This window comes from Pangasianodon hypophthalmus, chromosome 9 (assembly GCF_027358585.1).
Source record: "Pangasianodon hypophthalmus isolate fPanHyp1 chromosome 9, fPanHyp1.pri, whole genome shotgun sequence".
NCBI classification, from domain to species: Eukaryota; Metazoa; Chordata; class Actinopteri; order Siluriformes; family Pangasiidae; genus Pangasianodon; species Pangasianodon hypophthalmus.
In genome coordinates, this window is record NC_069718.1 from 7,650,752 (window position 1) to 7,677,863 (window position 27,112).

The 27,112-nt window shown below is 38.2% G+C and overlaps 2 protein-coding genes across 3 annotated transcripts; both read right to left on the reverse strand.

Moving 5' to 3' along the window:
- Nucleotides 1–898: 898 nt before the first annotated feature.
- Nucleotides 899–8,465, reverse strand: dnajc8 (DnaJ (Hsp40) homolog, subfamily C, member 8). Its single transcript, XM_026919543.3, has 9 exons — nucleotides 8,332–8,465; nucleotides 6,674–6,775; nucleotides 5,834–5,890; nucleotides 5,664–5,730; nucleotides 4,851–4,945; nucleotides 4,564–4,635; nucleotides 2,887–2,978; nucleotides 2,227–2,302; nucleotides 899–1,492 (listed from the first exon to the last, which is right to left on the reverse strand). Exons 1-9 carry the CDS (start codon nucleotides 8,404–8,406, stop codon nucleotides 1,373–1,375), a joined length of 756 nt encoding a protein of 251 aa, XP_026775344.1. The 5' UTR covers nucleotides 8,407–8,465; the 3' UTR covers nucleotides 899–1,372.
- Nucleotides 8,466–10,012: 1,547 nt separating this feature from the next.
- hnrnpr (heterogeneous nuclear ribonucleoprotein R) lies at nucleotides 10,013–27,048 on the reverse strand. Of its 2 annotated transcripts, XR_008302289.1 has the most exons (15): nucleotides 26,823–27,048; nucleotides 24,408–24,565; nucleotides 24,001–24,119; nucleotides 22,794–22,901; nucleotides 22,554–22,667; nucleotides 21,654–21,830; nucleotides 21,305–21,440; nucleotides 20,859–21,064; nucleotides 20,608–20,757; nucleotides 20,298–20,419; nucleotides 19,237–19,879; nucleotides 14,304–14,373; nucleotides 12,279–12,340; nucleotides 11,954–12,128; nucleotides 10,013–11,060 (listed from the first exon to the last, which is right to left on the reverse strand). XR_008302289.1 is itself a non-coding variant. In XM_034307683.2 (12 exons), the coding sequence occupies exons 2-11, from the start codon at nucleotides 24,559–24,561 to the stop codon at nucleotides 19,267–19,269; spliced, it is 1,899 nt and encodes a 632-aa protein (XP_034163574.1). In that variant the 5' UTR covers nucleotides 24,562–24,563; nucleotides 26,823–27,047; the 3' UTR covers nucleotides 18,266–19,062; nucleotides 19,237–19,266. The 2 variants fall into 2 exon arrangements, 1 of the variants encoding a protein (XP_034163574.1); XM_034307683.2 differs by lacking the exons at nucleotides 10,013–11,060; nucleotides 11,954–12,128; nucleotides 12,279–12,340; nucleotides 14,304–14,373 and adding an exon at nucleotides 18,266–19,062 and having other exon boundaries at nucleotides 24,408–24,563; nucleotides 26,823–27,047.
- Nucleotides 27,049–27,112: the final 64 nt, after the last annotated feature.

Here is a 27,112-nt window from a genome sequence, read left to right on the forward strand (position 1 = left end):
CCTAGCGTAATGATACATTTTCCAAAAGTCGATTCACGATACTGGCTTCACGATTCGATTCATTTTGATTCTTAGAACATTTCTAACATTGTAATGAAAATTTTTTTAATCATTTCTGAATAATAACCAATGCAAAACAATGTCTGTATGAAACTAAATAAATCAAGAATTGTTACGAACAGTTTAATATTGTAAACAAAATGTTCTATAGGTTCACCATATCTTAATAATAAATAAATTTATACATTCTCCCAAAAATTTGATTTAATAAATAAAGTCTCTGACCCATGGAAAATGACTGATTGAAAAATAATGAGATAGAGCTCCAAAGACGGCTAAAATGCTGCTTCTTGACTGTTATAACATATAACGCATAATAAGTGTGCGTAGTTGTGATCCGGAGCTATCGGTCACTTCACAAGTGCACATGATTCCCAATAATGGCGCAAACTCTCCATGAAAGAATGTGATCATGTGACCAGGGTGCTCCATAGATTTTTACCTTTATGGACTGCGCAGATTGGGACCTCTGGTGTTCAAAATGTGCAACTGCATTAGATGCATTATTAATAAGAATGCTGATTTCCACAAAATGAAACTGCACATTTCCAGGAGGCAGTGTCATATTTTTGCACCATATTTTTACACACCTATTAGGCAGGTTTCCATCCAAGGGCTTTCATGCGAAAAAATAATAATAACAACGCCAAATTGTGGGTAATGTTTCATGAATACTGGCTTGTGCTAGTGAAGGAAAATTTCAAAACTCTTTTAGAAAGGAAAGAAGGGAGACAATGTGACCTAAGAGCCAAACTTTATATTAAAAAAAAAAAAAAAAAAAAAAAAAAAAAAAAAAAAAAAAAACCCAAAGTTAAATTTTAGTGTAGGCTACAAACAAGTTTTATTCTGGGTGACAGGGGTAAAAAAAAAAAAAAAAGGACAAAAAGAAAGATTTTTTTTTTTTCCTTATGTGCACAATTAACATCAAACTCACAAATATGTACATATTAAAAAAAAGGAAAGAAAGAAAGAAAGAACAGAAAAGACTAGACACTACCAGCCTGTTTGCTCCTGAAGAAACTACTATATAACGGTTCAATTTGCTGCAACGAACAGTTTTTAAACAATGCTAAGCGTCCATCCAGCCACAGGACAACTCTTTCCCCCTAGCAGATGAGAAAAGACTACACGGGGTTGTAGGAGATAAATGTGTTGTTCCACAGCACCCTCAGCTGGACTGAAAGTGTCACATTCCTGAAACACACACACGTGCGCACACCTGAAGGGGAAACCCAGAAGAGGAGGTGTAGATGGTTGGACTTCCACATCTGTTTGGGTTTTTTTTTTTTTTTTTTTTCCTTCTTCACATGATTTAATCTCTTTGCTCCATTTTGACCTTGGGAGGCTTGAGGAACGTCCGGTTCTTCTTCTCCTTGCTTTTACCTTTAGCTTGGAAGTTTCTCCAGCTGTCCACACGTCCATCCCTCGAATCCTTGGAAAGACAAAACAAATAAATCAATAAAGTGGGATTAAAATAAAAGATGCTAATTGAGTTTAGAAGCTACTCATTGATTAACGGACAATGAATCCGATTTTAATCATTTTATTCAGCTTCCTCAATTAATTAAACGGAACTGATTACAATGTTAGTGGTTTTATTGAGTGTTAGTGAATTGGCTAGAGGTTGTTTTTACTGATACTGACGCAATAAACAATAAATCCGAGATTAACGTGGTCTAATTATTTGGTTGCATACTGATGTGGTTCATTCATACATTCTTTTATAATCTAACTGTGTTTGTATTCAGTATTTAATAGAAAGTGAATTTATTTATTTATTTATTTTTTTGACCAGCTCTGATCAGCATCAGAGATATTAGACATTATGATATTATTACACCCTCCTCTACTCTCCTTAAACCAGAAAAGGCGGAAAAGGCGAATTTAATCGTCCCGGACGAATGAATCGTTTACCCTGATATTTTTTTAAATCTTTCATTTTTTAAAAATCACAATCAGGAGAGAAAAATAAAAATAAAATCAATATCACTCAAGCCTAATCCCTAGTCATTAATATACATTTCAGAAATTTGTCAACAGCTACAATGCTTTGATTAAGAAATATTTAAAATATTACTGAAATTTGATATTTAATACTAAGAGACAATTTAACCAGCATTTCTCCATCATGCCTGAAAAGAAGCAGTTTCTCAAGGTTAAGCATACCTCAAAGTTCTTCTGCCACTCTTTCTCTCTCTTCGCTCTCTCCTGTGTTTCAATCTCCTCTTCTCTTTGCCTTTTTCTGAAGAAAAAAAAAAATAATACAAGTTAAAAAAGGCTTCAAGACAAAAATGGCAATGCTAACAAACAAGCTGTGGTAACAACTAGGGGCTGAGCGTCAGGATGATATAATATCGATATCGTGATCAAATTATATCATGGTGCACTTTTCTGCGATATCGTGGGCACTGTGATATTTTTATAAAAACCTTTCTACCGTTTTCAATCTTTATATTTTGTTACAATTTTTACAGCTTTTCCCACAGTTTCCTTCAGTGTTACTTTATTTTTGTACACATTAAATAAAACTGCTGTCGAACCAGGTTTATTCTTAAATCAACCTTACTATTTTGCTGACAGCTTGAAGTATCGCGATCTATTTTTGTTGTATCGCCCACGCTAGTCTAAATCTAATTTCTATTATTTTTATTCCATCTGTACAAATTATAGTATACTGCAAATTACATGTGTGTAATCTGTGATCGTTTGATGCATTACATTTATCACACACACAAATTATGTATGTTATCTGTGCATTTTGTACTCATATTTGTTAAAGGTAAGCACAGAAAGGCAGAAGGAAGGATGGATGAGCAGCTGGAGTACCTCTCGTGCATTTCCTTGGCTTCTCTCTCCTTCCTCTTGAGCTCCAGCTCGGCAAACAGCTTCATGGTCTGTTTATACACAGCCTGCCTGAACTAGGAGAAAACAGTGATTATGGCCTCCACATCCTGTCACGGAGATCAAGTACTTTAAATATTCCTCCTTAACATGCTACCAAAATTAAACATCTAATTAACATACCAATTAAACATGAAGTACCTCAGACTAAACACATGAATGTGTCAGCTGTCAAGATATATTTAAATAAAATGTGTTTTATTTTAAAAGCAGTATGTCTGTGAGTTAGAGCCTGTAAACCTGTAGAATGTAGATTAGATTAGCAGATAATGTAAAAGATTAGCCTAAACTTGTGTTAGTGAAAGTTAACATTAGCCTACTGTGATAGACGTTTCTGTTAAGCTTTTGACAGTGCTTTTCTGTTAACATTTTTTTCCAAGCGTTAGGCTTCTTAAAGCATTTGCACCTGCTGCTGGAGGAAAGTAAAATTGCAGTGGGTTTTTTTTTTGTTTTTGGAACTCCTGTCCCATTGGTTAACTATTACTAACTACTACCTGAAAAAAACAAAGGAGTTGAATGAGGACGCCTCCATCAGCAACAAGTCAAGTCCTTATTGTTAGTAATTTTTATCCCAGAACCACCCTTAAGATATTAAAGTTAAAAACAGAAAAGAAGCAACTAAAAAAAAAAAATTCAGACATTTGACCTTGCTGTGACCTTGACCCTGTTTGGATCTATTCCATGGGTGCGTCTCAATCAGCTTCCTAGTTCAGTAGTCAGGGCACTGATCAGGGAGTCGGCCATTTTAAGAGCTGTCTCAATCGCAAAATCCTTCAAGTGCACTGGAAAGTTCGCTCCCTAAAAAAATCCCACAATGCACTACAAAAACTAGCGAGCATCAATGCTCCCTATGTTCCCTTACTGGAAATGACGTCATGTTTTCTGAAGCCTTTCAGCTGGAAAAAAATGGCGGCGAACTCTGTCAACTTCGTCTACAAATGTAAGTAGCTTGCTGTCTTTGTGATTACTTACGTTAGCGATTTTTAACTTTGACGTTCCATATATGGTTTGTTTGAGTCTAACGATTTTTTTTAAGTCCTTAATAATTTTAAAAAATCCACTAGCTAGCCTACAATCCTGCTTGGAAGTACCATGACAGAAACGCATGTGATTAAGCTGACAAATTTATATGACATATGTCAGAAAGATACTGGTCGTGCCTGTTGTTGATAAATACCAGTGGTGACGTTTTACAACGCGAGTACATAATCATGCCGCCAGAAAATGAGTCATCAGTGTCGCAATGTGTAGTGAGCTAGCGTCCTTACCAGTGCCCGAACTTGTCTACACGATATACTGATTCAAAGCCTAGGCAGCTGATTGAGTCGCACCACATGAGTTCAAATCTAATGAGTTCATTTGCGGGTTATAATGATAACTCCATACAAATCCTACAAACATTCAACCACTCGTTCTTGAGATAATTCGCTAACAAGAGTCTCGGATGGATGGAAAAGTGACTATCAAAAAGATGTCTTACAACCAATTCTAGCATTTCAGAAAGATATGAATTCCAGTGTTTGGGACACCGGTTACACTGTACTTCAGAAAAACAAGAATATCAAGTGCCATTCTGTAATATGACAAAGCTAACTCCATTACCACTTCCGGGTCGTCCTCCTCTATCACTGTGGACTTGCCCTCTTTCTTCAACTGCTTCCTCTTCTGATTCATCTGTCAACACAATAATCAATAAAACTCAGTATGATGACCACTTCACTATAAAGTGCTGCTCAATGGGATAAATCTAAATATATGAGCTGTTATTAAAATTAAAATACAGTAAGCACTGAGAGAAAGGAACTTTAAGGAACAGAATCATTAACTCATGTAACTTATTACAACTGTGACTAGGAAGGATTTTAATGTTCCACTGTGAGAGCTCTTACATTATGCTCGATGTATTCTTTTCCTGCATGAATCACATCCATGGCCCTTTTCTTCTGCTCGGGATCCAGAAGCAGCTTGTATGCCTTATCAACCGCTGCAAAACAGTCTCAGTGTTAGAAGGCAAGAGGCATGGCTCATATACACTGCCAGATTATCCAGCATACAGACCATTTTGTAGGTATACAATTACTGGGTATTACTCAGGATGAGGAAAGAGAACACCACTGAGCAGATATTATTTGGGTGCTGGACCACTGTCGGGGGATGATTATCAAACTGTGAGTGGGAAACGATGAATGATAAAGCACACCTACAGGGCAGGTTAAAAACACCAGCAGTGCTGCTCCACATGATACACTCATACCAGCACCAAATATACACAAACACACACACAGACAGCCATATCAGTGTCACGGCTGTTATCGCCTGCTCAGATGTGGTCCATTGAAGGAGGGTGTAAAGAGGAACTGACAAAATTATCAATACAACCAAAGCATATGACTTATATCTTTACAAACTGTATTCGAAATGCAAGTTCTATGGACAGCTCATTTAAAAATTGGCAATAATTCAATTCAAACCAATATAATGAGAACACAGGCACCAAGCAAAAATGTTGAGAAGGAAGCATGAAAGTTTGCTGACTTCTAACATATACCATGCTGTGTACTGACAGTTTGTAAAACTGTAAGACGGACGAACAAAACCTGACATGACAGAACTTCATGCCTTCATTCGCCAGTCAGTACATGCTCCTTCTGTTCTCTTTGAGAAATAAGTAGAATTTCTGAAAGCACAGAGTGAAGATTCACCTTCAAAGGCCTGCTGTGCTCTGTCTACATCGTCCTGGTTCTTATCCGGATGGACCAAAATGGACAACTGGAAGAAGAAATAAGAACAGTCGTTTTAAAATTTTAAAAAATAATAAATTCAGTGCACTCTATACCAAAGAACCAAAAGAAGACAAAAGGACCAAACATACCTGGCGAAACCTCTTCTTCAGCTCTTCATCCGTGGCCTCTGGGTCAATCTGTAAGACCTTTAATTTAAAAAAAAAATAAAATAAAATACAATAAAATTAAATAAATAAATAAATAAATAAATAAAAGAGGGGAGAGAGAGAGAAAATTTAAGCTCAGGAGAAACCACCTTTAACATTTTGCCCCTTTCGTGCATAACGTATTTATCAGCATATTCAGTTTCTTTCTTTATTGATTAGTTTAAATCACATGATACATGAATTTTCTATTTTGCCCATATATCACTTTTATTTTAAAGTCCCTGAGTAAGTATGCCGTGACAAAACAAAAACAAAACAGTAAAAAACATTATACCTGAGGAAAAAATCAACAATAATTTAAAAAAAAAAAAAAAAAAAAATTACCATTCAGGTCTAAAATATTTAACGTTGAAGGGCAAAGCAGAAAAGAGAGTGTTACAAAAAATGTCATTGATATTTTAAAAATATAAGACTTCTATTATAGAAATATTTCTTTTCTGAACAAAACATTTTTTCTTTTTAATTTTAGGTTTTATATTTTGAAATAAATAAATAAATAAATAAAAATTAAAGAAGCAATAGAGGCAGTATGTCAAACAGTCTAACAGGCTAGAGAGCAACAGAAAGCACGATAATGATTTATGTTAAAATAAAGTAATGGTGTCAAGCCTTTTGGAGGTGATTTACATCTTATATTTTCCTAAAATATAAGAAGAGAGCTTTACATTGACTGGATGTAAGTGTGGACACTATGAATGAAAGGGTTAAACGCATGCACTTTCAACATACATTCATCATGAAGGCACCAGACAGCCTACTCACCTCAAACGGGTTCAGGTTGAAATACGTCGAGCCGGGCCGCAACAATCGATCTATCTGCTGTTTGGATGTCAGTACAGAGTCTCGCTTTTCAATTTGCTTGACCTGTAAGAAGTAATAAAAATAAACATTTGTACAGTGATCAAAGAGAATACAAGGAAATAACAGCCAATAAGTGCATATGAGCAAACTGTCAACAGCAAAGAAAGAGAGCGAGCAAGAGTTAAATTAATATACACTTGGGCGCTACACAGGACTGGGGTCTGGATATGGACCCAGCATTTAGTATTTCAGTGGAACGGATTAAGGACTTGAAGAAAAAAGAAAGAAAAAAAAAAATCCATAGTTCAACGATTCTAGTTTAGATTTTTTGTTGGTTTGTTTTTGTTTTTTAATATGAACCATCACGGCTTCTGTAGCAGATCTATCACCTGAGCTGAGCGTGTATAATCCTAAAGCTCAATAACATAAAACCAAGCACTAATAATGACATCAATTTTAATGTCAAAACCAGGAAAATGTATTGTTAATATGATTTCAACTTAACTAGCATGGTTCCTTTGCGTGGAAAGGTAAGCTATGAAAAAAGAATCTCTAATGGCTCTGATAAATAAATATAATGTATGATACACATTTAATTCATGAACTTTATATATATATATATATATATATATATATATATATATATATATATATATATATATATACACATACATACATATATATATATATATATATATATATATATATATATATATATATATATATATATATATATATATATATATATATAAAGGAATCTCTATGAAAAATCCTGGCCTAGGCACCTGGATACTAGAGGACTGTTAAAACTATTATATATTATAATAAATGTATATTGTGTTTGCTAAATTCTTGTTATCAGAATCAGAATCAGAATTAGCTTTATTCGCCAAGTGTGTGCACAGACACACAAGGAATTTGTTGTGGTTTTTTAAGGTGCTCCTTGGTACATACATACACATCTTATTATTAGGATCATACATATCTTATTTATTAGGATCATATAAAAATACACTTAAGGGTTTAAAAAAAGCAGAGCAAGTAGCTGGAATGTAACTGTAAATCTTTATGTATTAGAAGAATTTTATAGGAAATCCACAAAACTTGTGCACAGATAAAGAGAAGCCAATTCCTTGCGGAAATTAAGGTATCAAACTCATGTTTAGGTATCCTGTTGACTGTATCCTGAAAGTCTCTACACTCCCTATATTTGTGCACTTAATTAAGACTAAAACAGCAGCTTCTACGCCCTATGTAGTGCACTACACAGCCGAAAACAAACAATTTGGAAATCAACCCTCCCTGAATGTGTTTCAACCTGGGGCAGGTTAAACCCAAGTCACAGTTCTGCGTGTTATACATTATATTACTTAACATGCAGCTAGTTTAATTGCACATTAACATGTATAACATGAAATAAAAACCTATAAAGGAGCTGGAGTTATAACTAGACAACAGTGAATTCCCTAGCAGCTAGCCAACACTGGCATACTCGCAGGCTGTTTGCACCGAAACACAACTTTCACTCTACAAGGCCACGAAAAATGAAATACATTATGAACATAAATAAAGCTGCCTTTGCGTAATCTGTTATGGACACGCTTTAAAAACAAGCTTACCTCTGAATAAAATGTCTGAAACGCATCATCCCTGGTGCTACTCTGAGCCGCGGAGGCGCCTGCCGAAGCCGCCATTTTGGATTTAGACCTCCCTGCGGATGTGACGTCGTTAAAGCGGAAGTATTCCTAACTGACGCTAAATTTTGCAAAATTAAAGCGTTACCAAATTGGTCATGTGAAATCCTTGCACATGAACGACGGGTTTTATTGTTGTTGTTTATTTGTTTGTTTAAATTGCAGTTCGAAAATTAGAACAAAAACAAAGCCAGAGGACACACTTACATTGCACTTAACCAGCAGAAAATAAAATACAACACAGCAATACAAAATCAAACTTCGGGTTTTAAGTTAAATATACGTCATATGTAGGTAATAAAACATTTGGGCAGAGCTGTTACATCAAAATAACAGTGTTATTACTTCAAAAATGGGTGGTGTGATGAAGTGAAGAACCTGTTACCACTCAAAGGTCAGTTATTTAACAATAACAGCACATCCTAAAGTGTTTTATTCCTCTTAGACGATATATCAATTTGTCTGCGATTAATCTTTTTATTTCTTAAGCATTGATACAATTAACTTTATCTGCTCATAATGATGTGGAAGGTCTTTGAGACAAGTTAGTCCTGTTAACACTTACTAGAGCTACAAACAGTCATTTATTCACCAGCTTCTTGAGGTGTTTCTTTCTCTTAAAGTTGAAGTTAAACCTGTGCATGAAACTAGTAAGTACAAAGTCCTCTGTCTGAAGACTCCTGTTGTGAAACTGTTACAAAGCACTGGACCTGGAGACTCCTTCTATAAATGTTCAATAAACATCTCCATACAGAAAGATTCACCATATCAGCTATTATACCTTTTTCTTACTATCAACACATTTTTAAAATCTGTATATTATTAGTCTTAGATTACATGGCACATCTGACATACAAGTCCCTGTGAATGAGCTATTTCTCTAGAAACAATGAGGTATTAGAACAAGCGTGTTAAATATAATCCTGTGATCTGAATTACAGCCAGCACTACTGTCAGAGCTGCAACAGAAAATGAATCCACACCTTCTGACCAATCAGAAGCAAGAATTTAACACACTATGGTATGTCAGAAAACACCACCTGAAACCCACCAGGTTCATTAGGAGACCACAGAGACGACTCTGGACATTTTAGTTTCATGTTTAAACTGAATAACTGCCTCCTGACAACATTGCCTTTATTTTCTCAATTGGAAGATTCATGACAGTTATGGCGTTTAGCAGACACCCTTATCCAGAGCAACTTACATTTATACAACTGAGCAGCTGAAGGTTAAGGGCCTTGCTCAAGGGCCCAGCAGTGGAAACTTGGCATGCTGGGATTTGAACTCACAACCTTCCAATTTCTGCACAGCCATCCAAGAGGATGGTGGGAGAGTGTTCCTGGAGCTCAATACTATCCTATAGATTTACTAATTAATTAATTTATTGGGCATATACACCTAAGCCAGGGGTGTCAAAGGGAGCTCCAATGGTGAGAAACAGGATTAACAGATTTTTCCCATTTCTGTTTGCAATCTACTAGCCAGATTCAATTTGATTCAATTTTATTTGTATAGCACTTTTAACAATGGGCACTATCACAAAGCAGCTTTACAGAAATCTGGACATAAAATTTAAATTTAAATGAATAAATTTATCCCTAATGAGCAAAACAGAGGTGACGGTGGGAAGGAAAAACTCCGAGACGACACAAGGAAGAAGCCTTGAGAGGAACCCATCCTCATCTGGGTTACAGTAGATAGTGCAACTATAAATCATTTCGCTTCTATAACTGTATACTATATGGTCAAAAACTGCTAAGTGTGTTAACAGGAACTTAGATATGAGCATCACTGCGTTTTAACTTTAAGTCTCACCTATCAAGCTGAAGTTATTAACTGTTCAATTATGAAGACTCTGAAAACACTATAATGAGGTGAAAGATGAAGCCTGCTGGAGGTTTATTTCAGTAAGAGGAAAAAAAAAGGAGATCAGTATTCAAAAGATATAAGGTGTCATTTCCCCCTGTTATCAACATGCAATTTTAATCATTTCTGTGAAATTGTTAAAGGTATTTTATGAAGTTCTTAACATAGCAAGATTGTTTGATTGTTGATGGTAGACTGTGCCTTAAAAATGATCACGAAACAATCAAGGTTTTATTTTTTTTTTTTCTACGTCCTCATGACACCGAAAGTAATTCCTAAAACAAGGTTTAGCTGAATCATTTTCATACACAAAACATACGCAAAACAGAGTTTTGTCACCGTGAGAAGTGTGATGTGAGCTCTTGCACGGAAATGTCTGCTACGCTACATTACAGTGAGAATTCTAGATAACGTGAAAAGTTCACGTGCTATAATAAAACGCATGTCCTGAGTTTGACGTGATTTAATGAAAGTATTTGATAATGGGGTCTTAAAGTCTTGAGCCAAGCATTAGGGGGGGCACATAACTCGGCACCCCCTAAAATGATGCAAATCGTGTTAATTCAATTTCCAATTCTATTTTGTTTGTATAGCGCACTGAACAATAGACACGGTCACATTACTAAGAAACTGTCTGTGCAGAGTTTCGCATGTTCTCCCCATGTCCGTGTGGGCATCCTTTAGTTTCCTCTGACACCTGCCCGTTTCTGTAGATACTCTCTACTGCTCCCGTGAGACATGCAACACAGGCCTCATCATCTTCAGCACCACAGCCTGCTGTTATCCTGCATGAAAAGAGGAGGTGTTTAACATATGGGTCACAGATCGCACATATGCCTTAAAAATATATAGTATTGCAAAATATATGAACTAAAAACTGTAGGGGCGCAACAGTAAAGTGGTTGCCCTATCGTCTGGAGATCATGAGTTCTCACCCAACGATGCTCAAGGCATCAAATAAAAATTCAAATTTCAAGATGATTTAATTGGAATGTCTCCTGACACTATCCTGAAGGCTCAGTACTGAGTGTAACTATACATATGTACACTATACCATCACACCCATATGTGCTTGTTGAATATCCCATCCGAGATTTAGTCCCCATTTGCTGTTATAATAACCTCCTCTCTTTTGGGAAGGCTTTCCACTAGATTTTGGAGCGTGGCTGTGGGGATGTGTGTTCATTCAGCTACAAGAGCATTAGTGAGATCAGGCGCTGATGTTGGTGAGGAGGTCTGGGGTTCAGTCGGTGTTTCAGTTCATCCCAAAAGTGTTCAGTGGGGTTGAGGTCAGGGCTCTGTGCAGGATACTCGAGTTCTTCCACTCCAACCTTCTCAAGCCATGTCTTCATGGAGCTCGCTTTTTTCACAGGGGCATTGTAATGCTGGAACAGGTTTGAGCCTCTTAGTTCCAGTGAAGGGAAACTGTAATGCTACAGCTTACAAAGACATTCTATACAATTGTGTGGTTCAGACATTGTGGCAACAATTTGGGGAAGAACCACATATGGGTGTGATGGTTAGGTGTCCACAAACTTTTGGCCATATATTGATCAGGTGACAAAAAAAAAAAAAAAAACTGTGACTGACTCAGAGGCTTTTCTTGCAAACATATTAATGTGATGGTTTGTTTAAACCATAATACTGACCCAAAACAAAGCAGATATTTTGCACCTACTCTCTGGGCTTTGTAACTGTGCAGCAGGGTGAACCCGATGAGCAGAAAAATCAGGTGTGCACACACACATACAAACACAAAGACACAAGGAGAGAAGTTCCGTGCAGCTTGATGTCTCTGAAAAGCCAGGGACTACTCAGGTACGAGGTTGGGACCCACAAGGAAACACTTGGCTCTGGACAGAAAGGAGGGAGAAGAAAACAAAGGGTTATAAAAATAGCAAACTCTTTGGCATATTTGTTACAAAGCACACAGTACTACCATACAGTAATCAAATATTCACGACTACATGCACAACATACACTACATACACAAAGACTCTTACCCTGATATAAAGTGGATAGATGCAGCACACAGTGTCCCACTGTTGGAGAACTCCGTAGTTTTCTGGACAATCACATACAAAAACACAGCGTTCTGCTTACCTCCATAACTGTAGTCATTACCAAAAGCAGTCGATTTTCTATTTCGTTTATTATGAATAAATGATTTTATCTAAGACATTTATTATCCATTGAGGCTCACTATCAGCAAAAGAACATAAAGAGACATCAGTTTAAGTTGCAGGCAAAAACACACACACACACACACAGACAAACACTATATATATATTTGTTATAAATCCCTTCAGTGCTGTATGGGAAGAAGATGATTAATTATTTTCTCCAAACCTCTGACTAATAGCATGGTTAAATACCAGCAATGCCCAGCTACTATAATGTTCTGGTTCCCAACTAAATTATCCAAATTTATGTTAGATTTCACTGTTATGCATACATTAGTCTCCATTACCTATATATAAATAAATAACACATATAAAAGTAATTCAAAATGTGAGTTTATTTTTTTATATTTTTTTAATGAACACTTAAAACAGACTGCTTGATTTCAGCTGCAGCACTGAAGCATCTCCAACTGTACTGGACATTACTGCAGATACTCTATCTCCATTTCTCTTTGCCCTTCAATCTTCACCCACTTCCGCAAGCTTTTCAGTGGATGACACAGATATGAGCAAGAGAGATGTTTGTGGTGCCCAAGGACCTCTTAATGAAATAGCGCTTTAGAGCACAAGTTCTCAAACTTTTTTTTTTTTTTTTTTTAAACTACCAATTATTTGGACCCCAATAATTAAAAATAATAATAATAATAATAATAATAATATCATCATCATCATTATTATTAGGTACATTATGAGATTATTTTCTACATAATAATCTCCATTTTGTTCAATGCATGTATTAAGCAAGCACTTAAAAAATGTTTGGATTCCTCTTTATTTAAAAAAAAAAAAAAAAAGCCATACTTTTAAGGTCTTCATCTAACTTACCTTAGTATATGTGGACAATATGACGGATATTTATTGCAGCCAGATAATTTTTTCAATTTCTGATCTCTAATCTTCATTAGATTACAGTTATTATTCACTGGCATAACTTAAGATATAGATGATTTACAAAATTGTAATAGGATATATATATATATATATATATATATATATATATATTCCCCCATCTCCTATTCTCACAGAGCCCACTTTGTGAACCATTTGTTGCCTTAAAGTCACCACCAGTAATACAGGAAAAGAGCCAACGGACATGTGAATCTGGAATGATTTACGCAGATGTTTTGAACTCGTCCATATTAACTCTTACACCAACTTGCCCAATCTCGCATGCTCTAGACTGGCAGGGTGCCGTCAATTTCATTCTAGGAGAATGGAGAATGTTTTGAATCAATATGAAATGAAATCTGTCAACTTAGCTAACATTAAAGAACCATATAGTTAACACCAGTTTATTTATTTGGGATGCAACCAAAAAAATTTGGCCAAAAAGTTTCCATCCAGCTGAGTTTTCGGGATTGCCACGGCCAACAAGCAGTTCCCGACTGGTAACACAGCTGTATTGCAATAAATTTAGTATGCCCTTCTGTACTCTTCTTAAGCCTGAAATGGTGGATTCTTTTTTTTTTTGTTTTTGATTTTGTTTCATGACAAATCATGTGCAAGGGAAAAAAATAAATATCGCACAAGACGACTAGTAGCAACAGAATTCTTTAGGCTCATGGTGAAGTCCTATTCGTGTATGTACTTCTACAGAGCAGTCATTAGCGTCAGAGGACGATCAAAGCCAATCGATCAATAAATGTAGCAGTAATGTAAAGAAATTGAGCATATTGGATGACCAATTATGACTTGAGAGAGAGAGAGAGAGAGAGAGAGAGAGAGAGTAAGGTGGGAGAAACAGACAGAAAGAGACAGACAAAAAGAGCGAGAGAGAGAGAGAGAGAGAGAGAGAGAGAGAGAGAGAGAGAGAGAGAGAGAGAGGAGTGTGAAAGACCAGCTCACCCCCTGCTGGAGAAGAACACAGTTCTGGTGTGTTCCTCAAGCTAGCAACGGCTCTCTCTCGCTCCGATACCTGGATAAGTCAGATACAAAGGGACAAACACTTACCAAACACATACACACTGTGGAGATGACAGCAGCACACACACTTCACACTTACCACCACATACTGCAGGGGTGCAGACCACATCGATAAGACAGAAACGCAAGGCGAGATTGATTCAAGCCGAGGTGGAAATAATCCAATACTTTTACGGATTGGATTATTTACAAGAGGGTTATGTCCAGCAGATATAAGAAGCAGCACTAGAGAGCAAATCTGCATGTCTGTAGCAGGTATATCAGCTGTAATCACATGCGTATTTCAGTCTACATCGCCTCCTTACTACCATCATTCGCTTCTGAGGGAGTTCGCTATGTAAGATAATTCACAACGGCTTTAATTTAGCTGGTTCAGACTGAAATGCCCAAAACAATAAAAAAATTTAAAAATCTGACACGATCCTCCTCTTACCCTGAACAGTCAATCAGCCAAGATATGTTTGGTGTCTGAAGTTTGCTTCTTTACTGTTGCACTGGAACTACAAAAATGAACTGTAGCTAACAAATACCAGACGCTACCCAAAATCTGAGCTGAGTGTAGCTTAATGCTATTGTGGCAGCCATCTTGGATACAATACAATATATTGCAATATATGGATGACAATATAATATTGATATTGTGATATCACAACACACAATACATGTTTCTGAGATACATCATATTACAAATTAAACATCTAAGTTTTTTAATAAGTACAAACTGACAAAGCAGCTGATTTGATCCTAAAATTTTGCATTTCTTTACATTTGCAAAATGTTAATTTAAAAAAAACTCTCCTTTCAGTGTTAAATTTTTTTATTTTAATATTCTTTAATAAAATTGTTATTTTTAAAAACAAAAAAGCAACTACCATATTGCTATAATTGCACATAATTGAGATTGCAAGCATATCTGTAACTCAGTCATGATACATATTTGTGTGTCGTGGAAATGTAATTCGGCAATCATATGACACATTTGCCATATCGCCCATCCCTACGTACTACACACTAGTTTACACTAGCAACATTTTACGACACGCCTCCCAAAGTCTGGAGGCATAAATGAAACGAAAAGCTGGTTGTTAAAGAAGAGTTCAAGCTGTTTTGCTTAAAAATAAAATTATGCAGCTTAATGAAGATTTGTGAATATATCTATGGAAAAGATTAGCCTTTAGCTCCAGTGCAATGCTAAATAAGCAAAAGACTATCAGGGTAAGGGGATGACTGTGTACACTTAGTACAAATAGTAAATTCAGTTCTGAATGCTGAACACATGAATATATATATTCATGGGCTCTTGATATCAAAGTGCTAATTCAGTTCTTGGCTAAAAACTAATGCTGCAGTAATGTGATACCTATGATGTACAAACAGGCCATCGGTCATTTACTCATGTTGACAGAATTTTAGATCATGGCACTCTGTTCCAAAAATAAATTGGACCCGATTCTCTCAACTATGCATTTAGCATTTTAGGTTAAAATTAGGTTACAGTGGATATAAAAAGTCCACATAACCCTGTAAAAATAGCAGGGTTTTTTTTATGCAAAAATGAAACCAAGATAAATGTTACTATAGCACTATAGTAACATTACATATAGTTATTATATGAAATTCAAGTGGAAAAACAGACAGAAAAAAAAGAAAAAACAAGTACAATAATCTGGCTGTATTAGTTTGCACACCATTTTATAATGGTGCATGTGACTGTGCTCCTAATTAACCAATCTCATTCAAGCTCATATTCAACAGTACTCATTATACATCTGTCATCAGTGAAGTGATTCTGATTAACCCCAAATAAAGTTCAGCTGTTTCTGTAGGATTTTCATATATCTATATACCAAAGCATGTATGGGACCTGACTGTCAAAAAGTATTGATGAGGAGAGGGGTACCGTGAAACACCGTGAAAGCCATCAACAACAAGTGGAGAAAATGGGGCGTCACAGTGACGTTACCAAGAACAGGACGTCCCTCCAAAATGATAACAAGAAAACTTATCAGGGAGGCTACCAACAGATCTACAGCAGCAGTAAAGGAGCTGCAGGAATATCTGGTAAGCACTGGTGACTCCCTGCATCTGACAACAATCTCTTGTATTTTTCACATTTCTGGGCTATGGGGTAGGGTGGATAGACAGAAGCCCTTTCTCAAAGGTGGGGAAGGGGGGGTAAACATGCCTAAATCACCCCAAAACATGTGGCAAAATGTGTTATAGCCTGATGACACCAAGGTAGAACTTTTTGGGCCTAATTCTAAAAGATATGTTTGGTGCAAAAACAAGACAGCTCATCACCCAAAGAACACCATACACATGGTGAAGCATGGTGGTGGCAGCATCACACTATGGTGCCGCTTCTCTTCAGCTGGGACTTCGGCTCTAGTCATGATAGAGGGAATCATTAATAGCTCTAAATTCCAATCTATTTTGGCACAAAGCACAAATCCAAGTCATGGATTCACGGAATGGCTTCAGGAGATCAACATTTTGGAATGTCCCAGTCAGAGCACACATCTAAATTTTATCAAAAACCTGTGGAATGACATGAAGACCATTGTGCACAGGAGATCCTCTCACATTTTGATAGATCTGAAGCATTTTAGAACATTGCAAGGAAGACTGGAATGAAATTTGCAATTCAAGATGTGCTAAGTCAAGAAGACTGAGTGCTGTTTTACAAGCAAAGCAAAAGGTGTTTTATAAAAAGTATTAGTTACAGCGTGTGAAGACTTATGCAACCAGGTCATAGTTGGCTTTTTCCTTTTCTTAAAATGTTTTTTTTTCACCTGGATTTTGATGGTTCCATTAAAGGTGGAAAAAGATCTGACGATTTATCTTGGTTTCATTTCTTCCATTATAAAAACCTGAAATTTTAACAGGGGTGTGTAGACTTTTTATATGCACTGTATGTGTAAATTGTTCTGACAGCATGATGCAAGTAATAGTTTACACAGGGTTCTTGCCATATCATTTCAGGACATTTTTTTTTTTTTTATAAAAGATTACCATTTTATTAATGGTATAAAGGTCTGTAGCCGTTCTATGAAAAGATCTAGTTCAGCACTTTGTGACGTCTTTTGTATGCAAATAACTGAAGGACTAATGAACTGAAAGATTCTCATCTGAGCCTCACGTTTAGGCTTCAAGGCTAAATTTACCTGTTGTACTATGAGGTGACCATTTGCTATTTTTACTGTTGCATAAACTATGCAAATCATCATAGTCTACTTGCTATACTTACTGATGATGGTGAAATTTATTTTGATTAATTAACTGATTATTAAATCAACCACTGTTCAGGATGTTAATGTTGTGCTTTCATGTACACATACTACAGCCAGATGTGAGGAGTCTGATCAGAGTTAGAAAAATAAAATTAATGAATAAAGACTGTCGGTGGAATTTGCATTTTACAAATTTTTGGAATTAGTTTTGTGATCAGATTTGAATGCATGCACCTTTGATAAATAAGGACAATTGCATAATACTATCTCAAAAATAATTTAATTACCATAATTTGTAGATTACCAGGTCTGTAAATGAGTGACTTGAACCCTGTTATAATACTGTATGTGCTGCTGCTAGATAGAAAGTTTTGACCTGCTCCTGAAAGATGTTTTATTTACATAAATAGACATTAGGCTGTGTGTCTCCTTAATCTTCATACAGCATCACTGAGGAAGTAAAAGAGAATTCCTCTAACGATGTGAATGTTTTTTTTTTTTTTTAAGGAATTTCATAGCCAAAATGTATGCACTTAAATTGTGATTTGACTTTGAAATAGTGTTTTTGTTTGGCCATGTTCCTAAGCAATGATGAATGGTACAATCTAAATAAATTTACAATCACAAACATTGAGTTTCAAGTTACTTGACCAATTGTTGCTCGGATGAGTTTTTATTGAAACGGAACAAACAAAAAAATAAAAGTTATAAATACAAACATCAGAGAACAAACTGTCATGGCTCTTAAGGTGAGCCAAACCAAAGTCCTAACGAGCAAATTTCAAAAAAGAAAAAAAAAATGTCTGAAGTTATGTCAGGTTTTAAAAAACACAATTTAACTACTTCTAGAAATGCTAAACATACACTTTTAACGGTACTTCCAGCTACAAAACTTTGTTTTTCCTTCCAGTGGATTCTTTTCTCCACTTCCGAAAAAAGACAAAAAAAAATGAAAATGAAGCTCTAGTCATAGCCATTATTTACAAGCAAGACCCTATGCCACTATCAGAAACCACAGAACGAGAGAGAGTAAAAGAGAGTGGGGTAATAAGAGGGTGTACAGTATGGATGTGTTGGGGGGAGGGGGGTTGAATGAATGTTTGGACAGGAGCTTTCTGCAAGACCATTTCATGATTTTAAACGTACAGACTTTTTTTTTGTCTTTTTTTTTTTTTTTTTCCTTTTTTTTAGAAGTCAAAGTCCTCGTTTCTTTTAAAATGTTCATTGCTGGCTTTTAAAACAAAGAACAAATGGAAGGGATAAAAGTGGAGCATGATTTAAGACAAAATGTCCCAGTCATTCGTGTGTGTGAGTGTGAGACAGAGAGCAAACCAATCAGGGGAAGGATGAGGAACGGATACATTCTTGTCTTCAGCCAAAACGTACTTTCAGCCAATCAGGATTTGTGAAGCCAATTCTGGGGCGTGTCCTTATTGTGTCACTGACATACTCTACGGAGGGAGAAGGAGAATAGAAGTCAAACACTGCCAGCCAATCAACGTCTGAGTGTTTCTTTCTTTTTTTTTTTTTTTTTCTTTTCACAGGAGGACGGTGGGAATGTGTTTAGAGTTGTGTTTTATTTACTTTTGGTACTTTCTTTTTTTTCTCTTATTGTTGCCAAATACCTTTTTTACGGGGGGTGATGTGTGTGTCGTCTACTTCCACTGCTGCCCATAGGAATCCTGGGAGAACTCCAGGGTGTCGTTGCTGTAGTAGTTGCTGGAGTAGTCGCCCCCTTGCTGTAGCGGCTGCTGAGCGATTGGCTGCGACCCCCAGTTCTGCTGATTGGTCGTCTGGCGTCGTTTTGAATCCGGTTGGTTAAACACGTCTGCCTTTCTCTTTCCGCCTACATTGCCGCCGCGGTTCCCACGGGCACCCCTGGTGCCACGTCCACCCCTGGGCGATTGAAAAGGGCCACCTCTTCCTCCTCCACGTCCTCCTCGGCCTGCCCCCATGGGAGCACCTCCCCTCGGCGCATAGCCACCTCTGCCGCGAGCCGGGGGAACCCCGCGTGCTCTGGGAGGGGGCGGAGCTCCACGGCTCCCGCGGTTGCCGCGTCCCCTTATTGGGTACACTTCTTCATAGCCATAGTAGGGATCATCATAGCCACCACGGTAGTCATGGTAATCGTAGCCGTAGTAGTCGTCGTAGTATTCTTCATAGCCGTAGTAATCGGGTGGGTAAGAATAACCGCCACGACCACCTCGGCCACGCCCACGGCCCGGGGGTGGCATGCGAGGTGGGGGGTAGTAGTAATAATCATCATAACTGCACAGACAACAAAAAACAGATTCTGAAAAGTGCACCTGAGTGTGTTTTGAGCACCTTTCAATATCTATGTGCAGTAACACTGAACAAGAATTTCAATGCAAATTTTCAAAACAACTGAAAACCTGTTTACCTAAAACTCCAATGCAAACTCTTATGCAACCTGGATGAAACCCAATGGATGTGACACACAGACTTTCTCTCCTGTCTGTCTCATCCCTTATATGGGAAATTGTAGCCAATACAGTTTGGAATTTGCATTATATAGCTGCTTATTCTGGTCTTTTCTCAGTACAGAGAAAAGGAGCTGAAATACTTGGCCGTGGTAATCAATCATATTATGTAGATGTGGTAGACAGAGGTTAGGGTTAATACCCTCTTAATGCAGTGTTTCTTCTGCTTGTGTGTAAAGTCTCACCCTGTGTTTCTGCTGGTCTGTCGGGCAGCTTGCCGCTCTTTCCTCTTCTTATCTGGAGGCTTAGCCAGGACAATCTCAATCTCCTCTCCCCCAAGCTCTTTCCCATTCATCTCTTCCATGGCCTGACACACACAGATACACAGAATTCAACATTTACCAAATCACATTTATTTAGTGCATCAAGTGATTTTGCCATTAAAATGAATTTCTTGTTATGTCAACAGTCATTTGTCACATAGACATAAGCATGCGCTGGTACAATAAAGCAAATATATTTTGGATGATCGCACATTCGGGATAAATTTATTACCTTAACAGCAGCATCCCGCTCCTCAAAGTGAACGAAGGCATAGTCTTTCAGTTTCTTAACACGTTCCAGTTTCCCAAACTGGGAGAAGGTCTTCTCTAACAGCTCCTCTGTGACAGAAGTGGCTAGTTTACGGACAAACAGCACCTTCACCTAAAAGCATGTGAATTCAAAACATTTTAAGAAAACTTCATTTAAATAAATCCTGATGTGAATTCATTCACTTTAACCTTCATAATATTAAAACAACCCACCTTGGCCATGACCTCAGGGTCAGGCTCAGCGACCGGGTCAGCCCACTCCACAGTCACGGGGTTGCCCCACACCTTAATTTTGCCGCTCATGAGTCGACGACGGGCCTGTGCTGCTGACTTGTGGTCCTCATACTCTAGGAAACAGAAACCTCGGTTCTTCTTCTTGTCATCGGCTTGCGTGTACAGAATCACTTCCTGTAGACCCTCTGGAACAGGCACGCAAGCACACACACGCACAAGAAATTTTAACAAAACATAGGCAAAGAGCCTTTAAAACACTTTATTTTTACCATCATATAAAATGCTGAGAATTAAAAATGTTCCCAGACCATTCTATTAGTTAATTGGGCATTAAAATATATCCAACGTAGATCATTATTTAAAAAATTGCATGTTGAGAGGTACATTAAAGTGTGGAGATGGATGTGGGGTGCCTGGGTTCAGACCTGTCACTTTGCCAAAGTCCTCCAGGATGCTCTCCCTGGTCTTGTTCTTTGGAATGGAGCCCACAAACAGTCGGTTGTTGGCTACCGAGATGCAGACACCCAAATACTTCCCTGGCCTGATCTCATAATTATCACACTGAGAGACAGAGACCGAGAAAGAGGCAGAGGGGAAAAAAATAAAAATGTTTCAGCAGCAAGTCTGTGTTTACTGTATACAAAAATGTAAGCAGAACATCTGAATTCGATTCAGGTTATTACTGCAACAGGTTCTCAATTTTTATATGGAATAGGATTTCCCTTTTCTGGGTGCAGTGTGGAAGTGTGTCAGTGTGTTGTTCTGCACACTCACCAGTTTGACAGCCTCCTGTGCAGCATCTTTGCTGCAGAAGGTGATGAACGCATAGCCGCGGTTCTGTCCGGAAAGAGGGTCCATCATTAACCTCAGGTCCCATATGGGCCCTGCCTTCTCAAACAGCGGAACCAGCTCATCTTCATACAAGTCCCGAGGAATTTTTCCTACAAACACCTACACACAAACAAACACACAGTAAAAAGAAAGAATTAGTGTAATGTACTTTCAAGGTATCCAAAAAGCAGAAAAGAAGACTTCAGTCTATTTGTACTGAAGACTGGAGGTGTGTTTTCCTCAGTGCGGTGAGAACACAGCAATCACACTCTCTGTCCGCCTCTGAGTGTACTGAAAAGGTGATGCAACCCCGGATCAACCCTGGATCAACCCCGGATCAACCCCGGATCAACCCTGGATCAACCCCGGATCAACCCCGGATCAACCCCGGATCAACCCTGGATCAACCCCAATGCAGGAAGGGAACCAAAAACTTGCCATTGTGTTTTGGGGTGCAGCAAAAGACAGAACTGAAGCGCTGAAGAAATGCCACGTTCTCTAAACACTGAACATGATACAGAATGTTTGGAATTGGCTATTCACATAACTAAGTTATCTAGCGATATCTCCGCACTCTGGACAAAGGTCCATTTTCCGTTAATCTTCTGATGCTGTATTTCTAACCAACGAATTAAAAAGTTTTAAAAGTACATTTTCAGCCTTACACACCCGCAGCCAACTTTTTTTTTTTTTTTAAATACATTTTGGGTCATGTAACCACATGCAGTGTGAAACCAAACCAAACTTTTACTATGTGCATATGCTCAAAATGGCTGGCCTGCATATCCTGTTTGTGGTGCGAGTTATCAGAAGTCACCGTAAAAAAAAAAAAACAAATATTACCTCGGTGCCAATACCAGGCTGCGTGCCTGAGAAAACTGCCTCTGGGGGTGGGCCGCCATATTTCCTCTGGCCTGTAGTGACATCCAGGGTATATCCTGTCCTCTCAAGCAAAGCCTGGGGGCAGGGCAGTGATGTCATCAGTGCGAGACAAAACAAAATGCAGTTCTTGAACATGAAACATGAGTGATACACTGCTCACTCCAAAAACAAACAAAAAAAAAACCCTAATGAACAATTCACCTTTATTTTGGACTCATCAGGGCCTTTTGTGGATTCCTGTATTTTGCTGCCTTGCTTTTCTCTCTGTCTGTAGGTCTTCATGACACCACACAGGAAAGCGCTCTTATTCTGCAAAGCATCAAAGAAACAATAGAATAAAAAAAAAACAACAGTAGCGGCGTTTACATGGATACTAATAATCCGATCGTAATTGGACTAGAAGCGAAATCAGATTTAAAAGTCACATGTAAACACGTCAATCGGAATGAATTGGCCAAAACCGATTAAAATTTCATTCGTTTCGTAAGGGGTGGTTTAAACCTTTTCTAATCCGATGGAGAGGACATGTAAACACTTCATCGGATTGAAAATGAAACCAGATAGTTCTGTGCATGTGCACTGATGTACAAATCACGTAATGACGTATGACGCACAGCTGACTGACAGCTGCGTTATCGGCCCTCTCTCCATGCCCTTACAGAATATGTAAACAAATTTCTTGACCGTGATCTTATGGACGCCAAATTGATTGGAGATCACACGATATTTTGCACAGCTGCCGAGTTTATACAGTACAATTGTGACTCGCGTTTTCAGCGGTATTGGGGCTCTGACCGTAGCCTCCCCAGGTGACATGTTCCCCTCCACCATTGAGCATAGTGTCATAAATGACTGTCGCGTCATCCTAAAATTCTCCTTCCACTCCTCGTCTGTGAAGTGGTGCAAGAAGACGTTGTCCCACCAGTCCTTGCTTCGGACCCTCATCCACAGACGCCTTGTTCTGGGCTCGGGAAGGGGCATTTTAATTGCTTGATAAATACACGCAGTACCGCACGAAACATCACGCGCTCGTCGCCTTCTAATTAGCAGCTGAAATAGGCAAATGTTAAGTCTGCTTTTTAAAACGAAAAAAAGAAGCAATGGCGAGAGAGTGGCTGCTAGTATCTGCACGTTGGAATGAAGGGAAACATGTATTCGTGCACTGTGCGCATGTCAGAAGATCAAATCCGATTCTGTCACGTAAACGCGTGTATCAACCCGATTACTTTATTCACCGTTCTTGTAAACACTGCGATCGGATTAATCAATCTGATTGATTGATTTCATTCCGATTGAAACAAAAAGTGTCCATGTAAACGTGACTATTGGCAGAAAAATGATTCAGTTTACACTGAACAAAGGATCTTATAAAGGTTTTGGTTCAAAAAATAACACCTGAAGGACTCACCTGGACATGAGACAGGTCACTCTCTTTAAACTGTTGCAATACAGACAGAGCTCCTTCTTCATTAAACTCACGCAGAGCATCGATCGCTCTCTCATCAAGGTCAGCATAGGCCACCAAACCTGCAGCATACATGCACAAACCCTCAGCTATGCACACACACATACCTGTCATACCACCACTGGCTGCATTTAAAAAAAAAAAACATTACCTCAAACAAGCAAAAATGAATCTGCTTAAGATTCCTTATAAAGGTAAACTTGCTCAAACAGCTCTTTTGAAAGTGTTTATGGATCACTATTTACACTTGCTGGCTTGTACACAAAGCTCTTCTGTTCTTGTAAGGCATGTATACTCTGTACATAATGTATACTCTGTACTTGCAGTGGAGTTATTAATAAGCAGCTCACCAGTCTGGAAGATGTTGTCCAAGCTCTCAGCTACTTTCTGAGGAAGTCCAGCATCAATGAGAGTCTGGTAGTTCTCTGTGTGCGCTGCTGAGACGTCCATAGGCTCCTCTTCTTCTTTTGCAGGAGCAGAGCTGCCATTCACTTCAGCAGCCATTCCTCTAGGAGAGAAAGAAATACAAACAGAGTGAGAGAGAGAGAGAGAGAGAGAGAGAACACCAGAGAGAAGGGTTGTTAGAGTATCTCAGTGTATGGCTGGATGGATGGTTACCTAACTGTTGGCTTAAAATTTTTTTTTAATGCATTCTTGATACTCAGTCAAGTTTCTTTACTCCACTGGTTCCCATCCCTTTTGCATCCGGCTGCACCTTTCACAAGAATTTTACAACTCCCTCCCTCTGGACTCGCCCTAAATCACACTACAGCAGCTTTCGTTTCTCAGTACAGGGACGTAACTACACTGAAAACCCTTTAGCTTTGTAATAAACTACTGTTGTATACGCATTACACTGCTTGGAGTGGCAGCATGACCCTAACGGTTTACACACGATGGCTACTAGAAGTACGTACAGAACAACACGGCACTGCCGATCAGAACTAAGCGAAATAACTGTAAATTTTGGTTACGCAGCACTGCACACTGTCTCGCTAGTTAAGTGTTTTCCTCACAGCATCTCTGTCTTTCAGCTTACAATGACAACCTGATAAATACTGACACTGTAAGAAATTTTATAGAAAAGCCGTTCTCAAAAATATCTGTAAGAATTAAAGACATTTGAGGGATTTGTTCTTTTTGTTTGTTATACATACAAATCAAAAATATATGCAAATATATATATATATATATATATATATATATATATATATGCAAAGAGATTTCACAAAGATTAATGTAAATAAATTATATATATATATATTTTTTTAATGCAACACTAAAGCTATCAGAAAAGACTATAATTATAACATCAAGTCTATACTTATAACTGACGATGACGTTATTTATCCACGATTAAAAACTGATCAGTTTCATTAGAGGCTAAGCAAAGACAAACTTTCTGTACTAAAGACATGGTACTGGCGCTCGAGTCCAGGGGTCACCCAGAGGTCCGTGGTGTACATCCAAGAGGTGTATCCAAGTACTCCATGCTGCAGAACTAAAAGTCCAGGGGGCGGAGTCGGACTGATCCAGGCAATTTTGAGCCAAAGGTCCAGAGAAAGTGTAGACAGCTCGCTGTGTTTCAGGCAGGATGTGTGTGTTCTGTGCTGTAGAGCGTCTCATGGGTCAGGGGTTAGAGGAGGACCTGGATCGGGTCCGGCTCCACCCCCTGGACTTGTGGTTCTGCAGTGAGGAGTCTTTTTTTTGTTGTTGTTGTTGTTGTTATGGTGCGTTACTACCATCAGCGTCTCCTTATGATATTATGGTTATGTTGTACGCTTAATGGCTGGTCACTTGGAAATATACACACACATACATTATATATATATATATATATATATATATATTGCAGTTAGTGCTGTTGCCATGACACTGTGTTTAATGGTAAAGTTCAGGAATAAATACCTCCATCACATAAAATTAACACGTTAACACTCCTGTTAGAAAATGAATACCTGCTAGGATTGTAAGGAGGTCATTAGAAATTATTTTTTACTCTGAAAGGGAGCGCAGAAGTTTGTGAACCCCTGCTCTACACCTGCCCCTAGCTACCACACAGGCAAGCGCGCGCGCTACAGCGTTCCCGCCCCCTTCTCAGACAACACACAAAACCCAACCACAATAAAACACTCATATTTCATTAAAAAAAAAAAAAACACGGCTCATTACTGTTAGACTGTTCAACCATCATCGTGTCAGCGACACCATAACATGGGGTTTAATAAATAAAATAAAACAAAACCCTGATCATACAGTAACGTTACCGAGCTCGCGCGTGGTTGCTAATAGTTACAAGCACACGTATCGTCAATAGCTAGTTAGCTATAAAGCTCATATTTTGTTCGACAAGCACTAAAATATCTATTCTACAGTTTCTAAATAACTAAAACATGCTAACACACACACACACACACACACACACACACACACAACAGCGTTCCGCCCCCTTAACAAAACTAGCGCCACACCATGCTAGCTAGCTAGCTCAAACAACCCGAAAACCGCCACTAAGCTAACTCCAAGCTGTTTCATAACCGACACCGTGGACTAAAAGGATAAAATAGATAAAAAGGATAACAGTAACAGCGAACAAACAAATACATTTAAAACAAAAAAGACGGTTAGAGCAGCTAGCAAACCGGCTAAGTCGAGTTAGCTACAGTGTATTAGCCGCGGCCTAGCCGAGGAATCCTTTCACAAATTCAAATCGACCAACCGCCAAATTAACAATTAAAAAAACACACAGTTCTGAGGAAGCTTACCGATATGATTATTATTATTATTATTAATAATAATAATTTCTCCCACGGAGCGGCACCTGCACAGATAAACGCCTCAACCGACGCTCTTTTTCTTCAGCACCGAAAAAAGCCACAGGAAACGTGAATAAGCGCGTGTGTGACTGGCGATCCACGAGACACACACACACACACACACACATATACACACACACACACACACACACACACAAAAGCCCTCGTCGCTCAAACAACGCCACTTCCTCGCGCGGCGCGGTGAAGCCCCAGCCAATCCCGAGGCTCGATTCCAATTC

Bases quoted from the DNA above. Each gene is read 5' to 3' on its own strand.
- dnajc8 (XM_026919543.3), bottom strand. From the start codon at position 8,406: ATGGCGGCTTCGGCAGGCGCCTCCGCGGCTCAGAGTAGCACCAGGGAT. The intron at 2,979-4,563 runs GTAATGGAGTTA...GTTTTCTCCTAG, and splicing joins AGGAGGACGACCCGGAAGTG to TTCAGGCAGGCTGTGTATAA. The intron at 1,493-2,226 runs GTATGCTTAACC...TGTCTTTCCAAG, and splicing joins AGTGGCAGAAGAACTTTGAG to GATTCGAGGGATGGACGTGT.
- hnrnpr (XM_034307683.2), bottom strand. From the start codon at position 24,561: ATGGCTGCTGAAGTGAATGGCAGCTCTGCTCCTGCAAAAGAAGAAGAG. The intron at 21,831-22,553 runs GTAATATTTGTT...GTTTGTGTGTAG, and splicing joins AGCCTGGTATTGGCACCGAG to GTGTTTGTAGGAAAAATTCC. The intron at 20,420-20,607 runs GTAATAAATTTA...TGTGTGTGTCAG, and splicing joins AGCGGGATGCTGCTGTTAAG to GCCATGGAAGAGATGAATGG.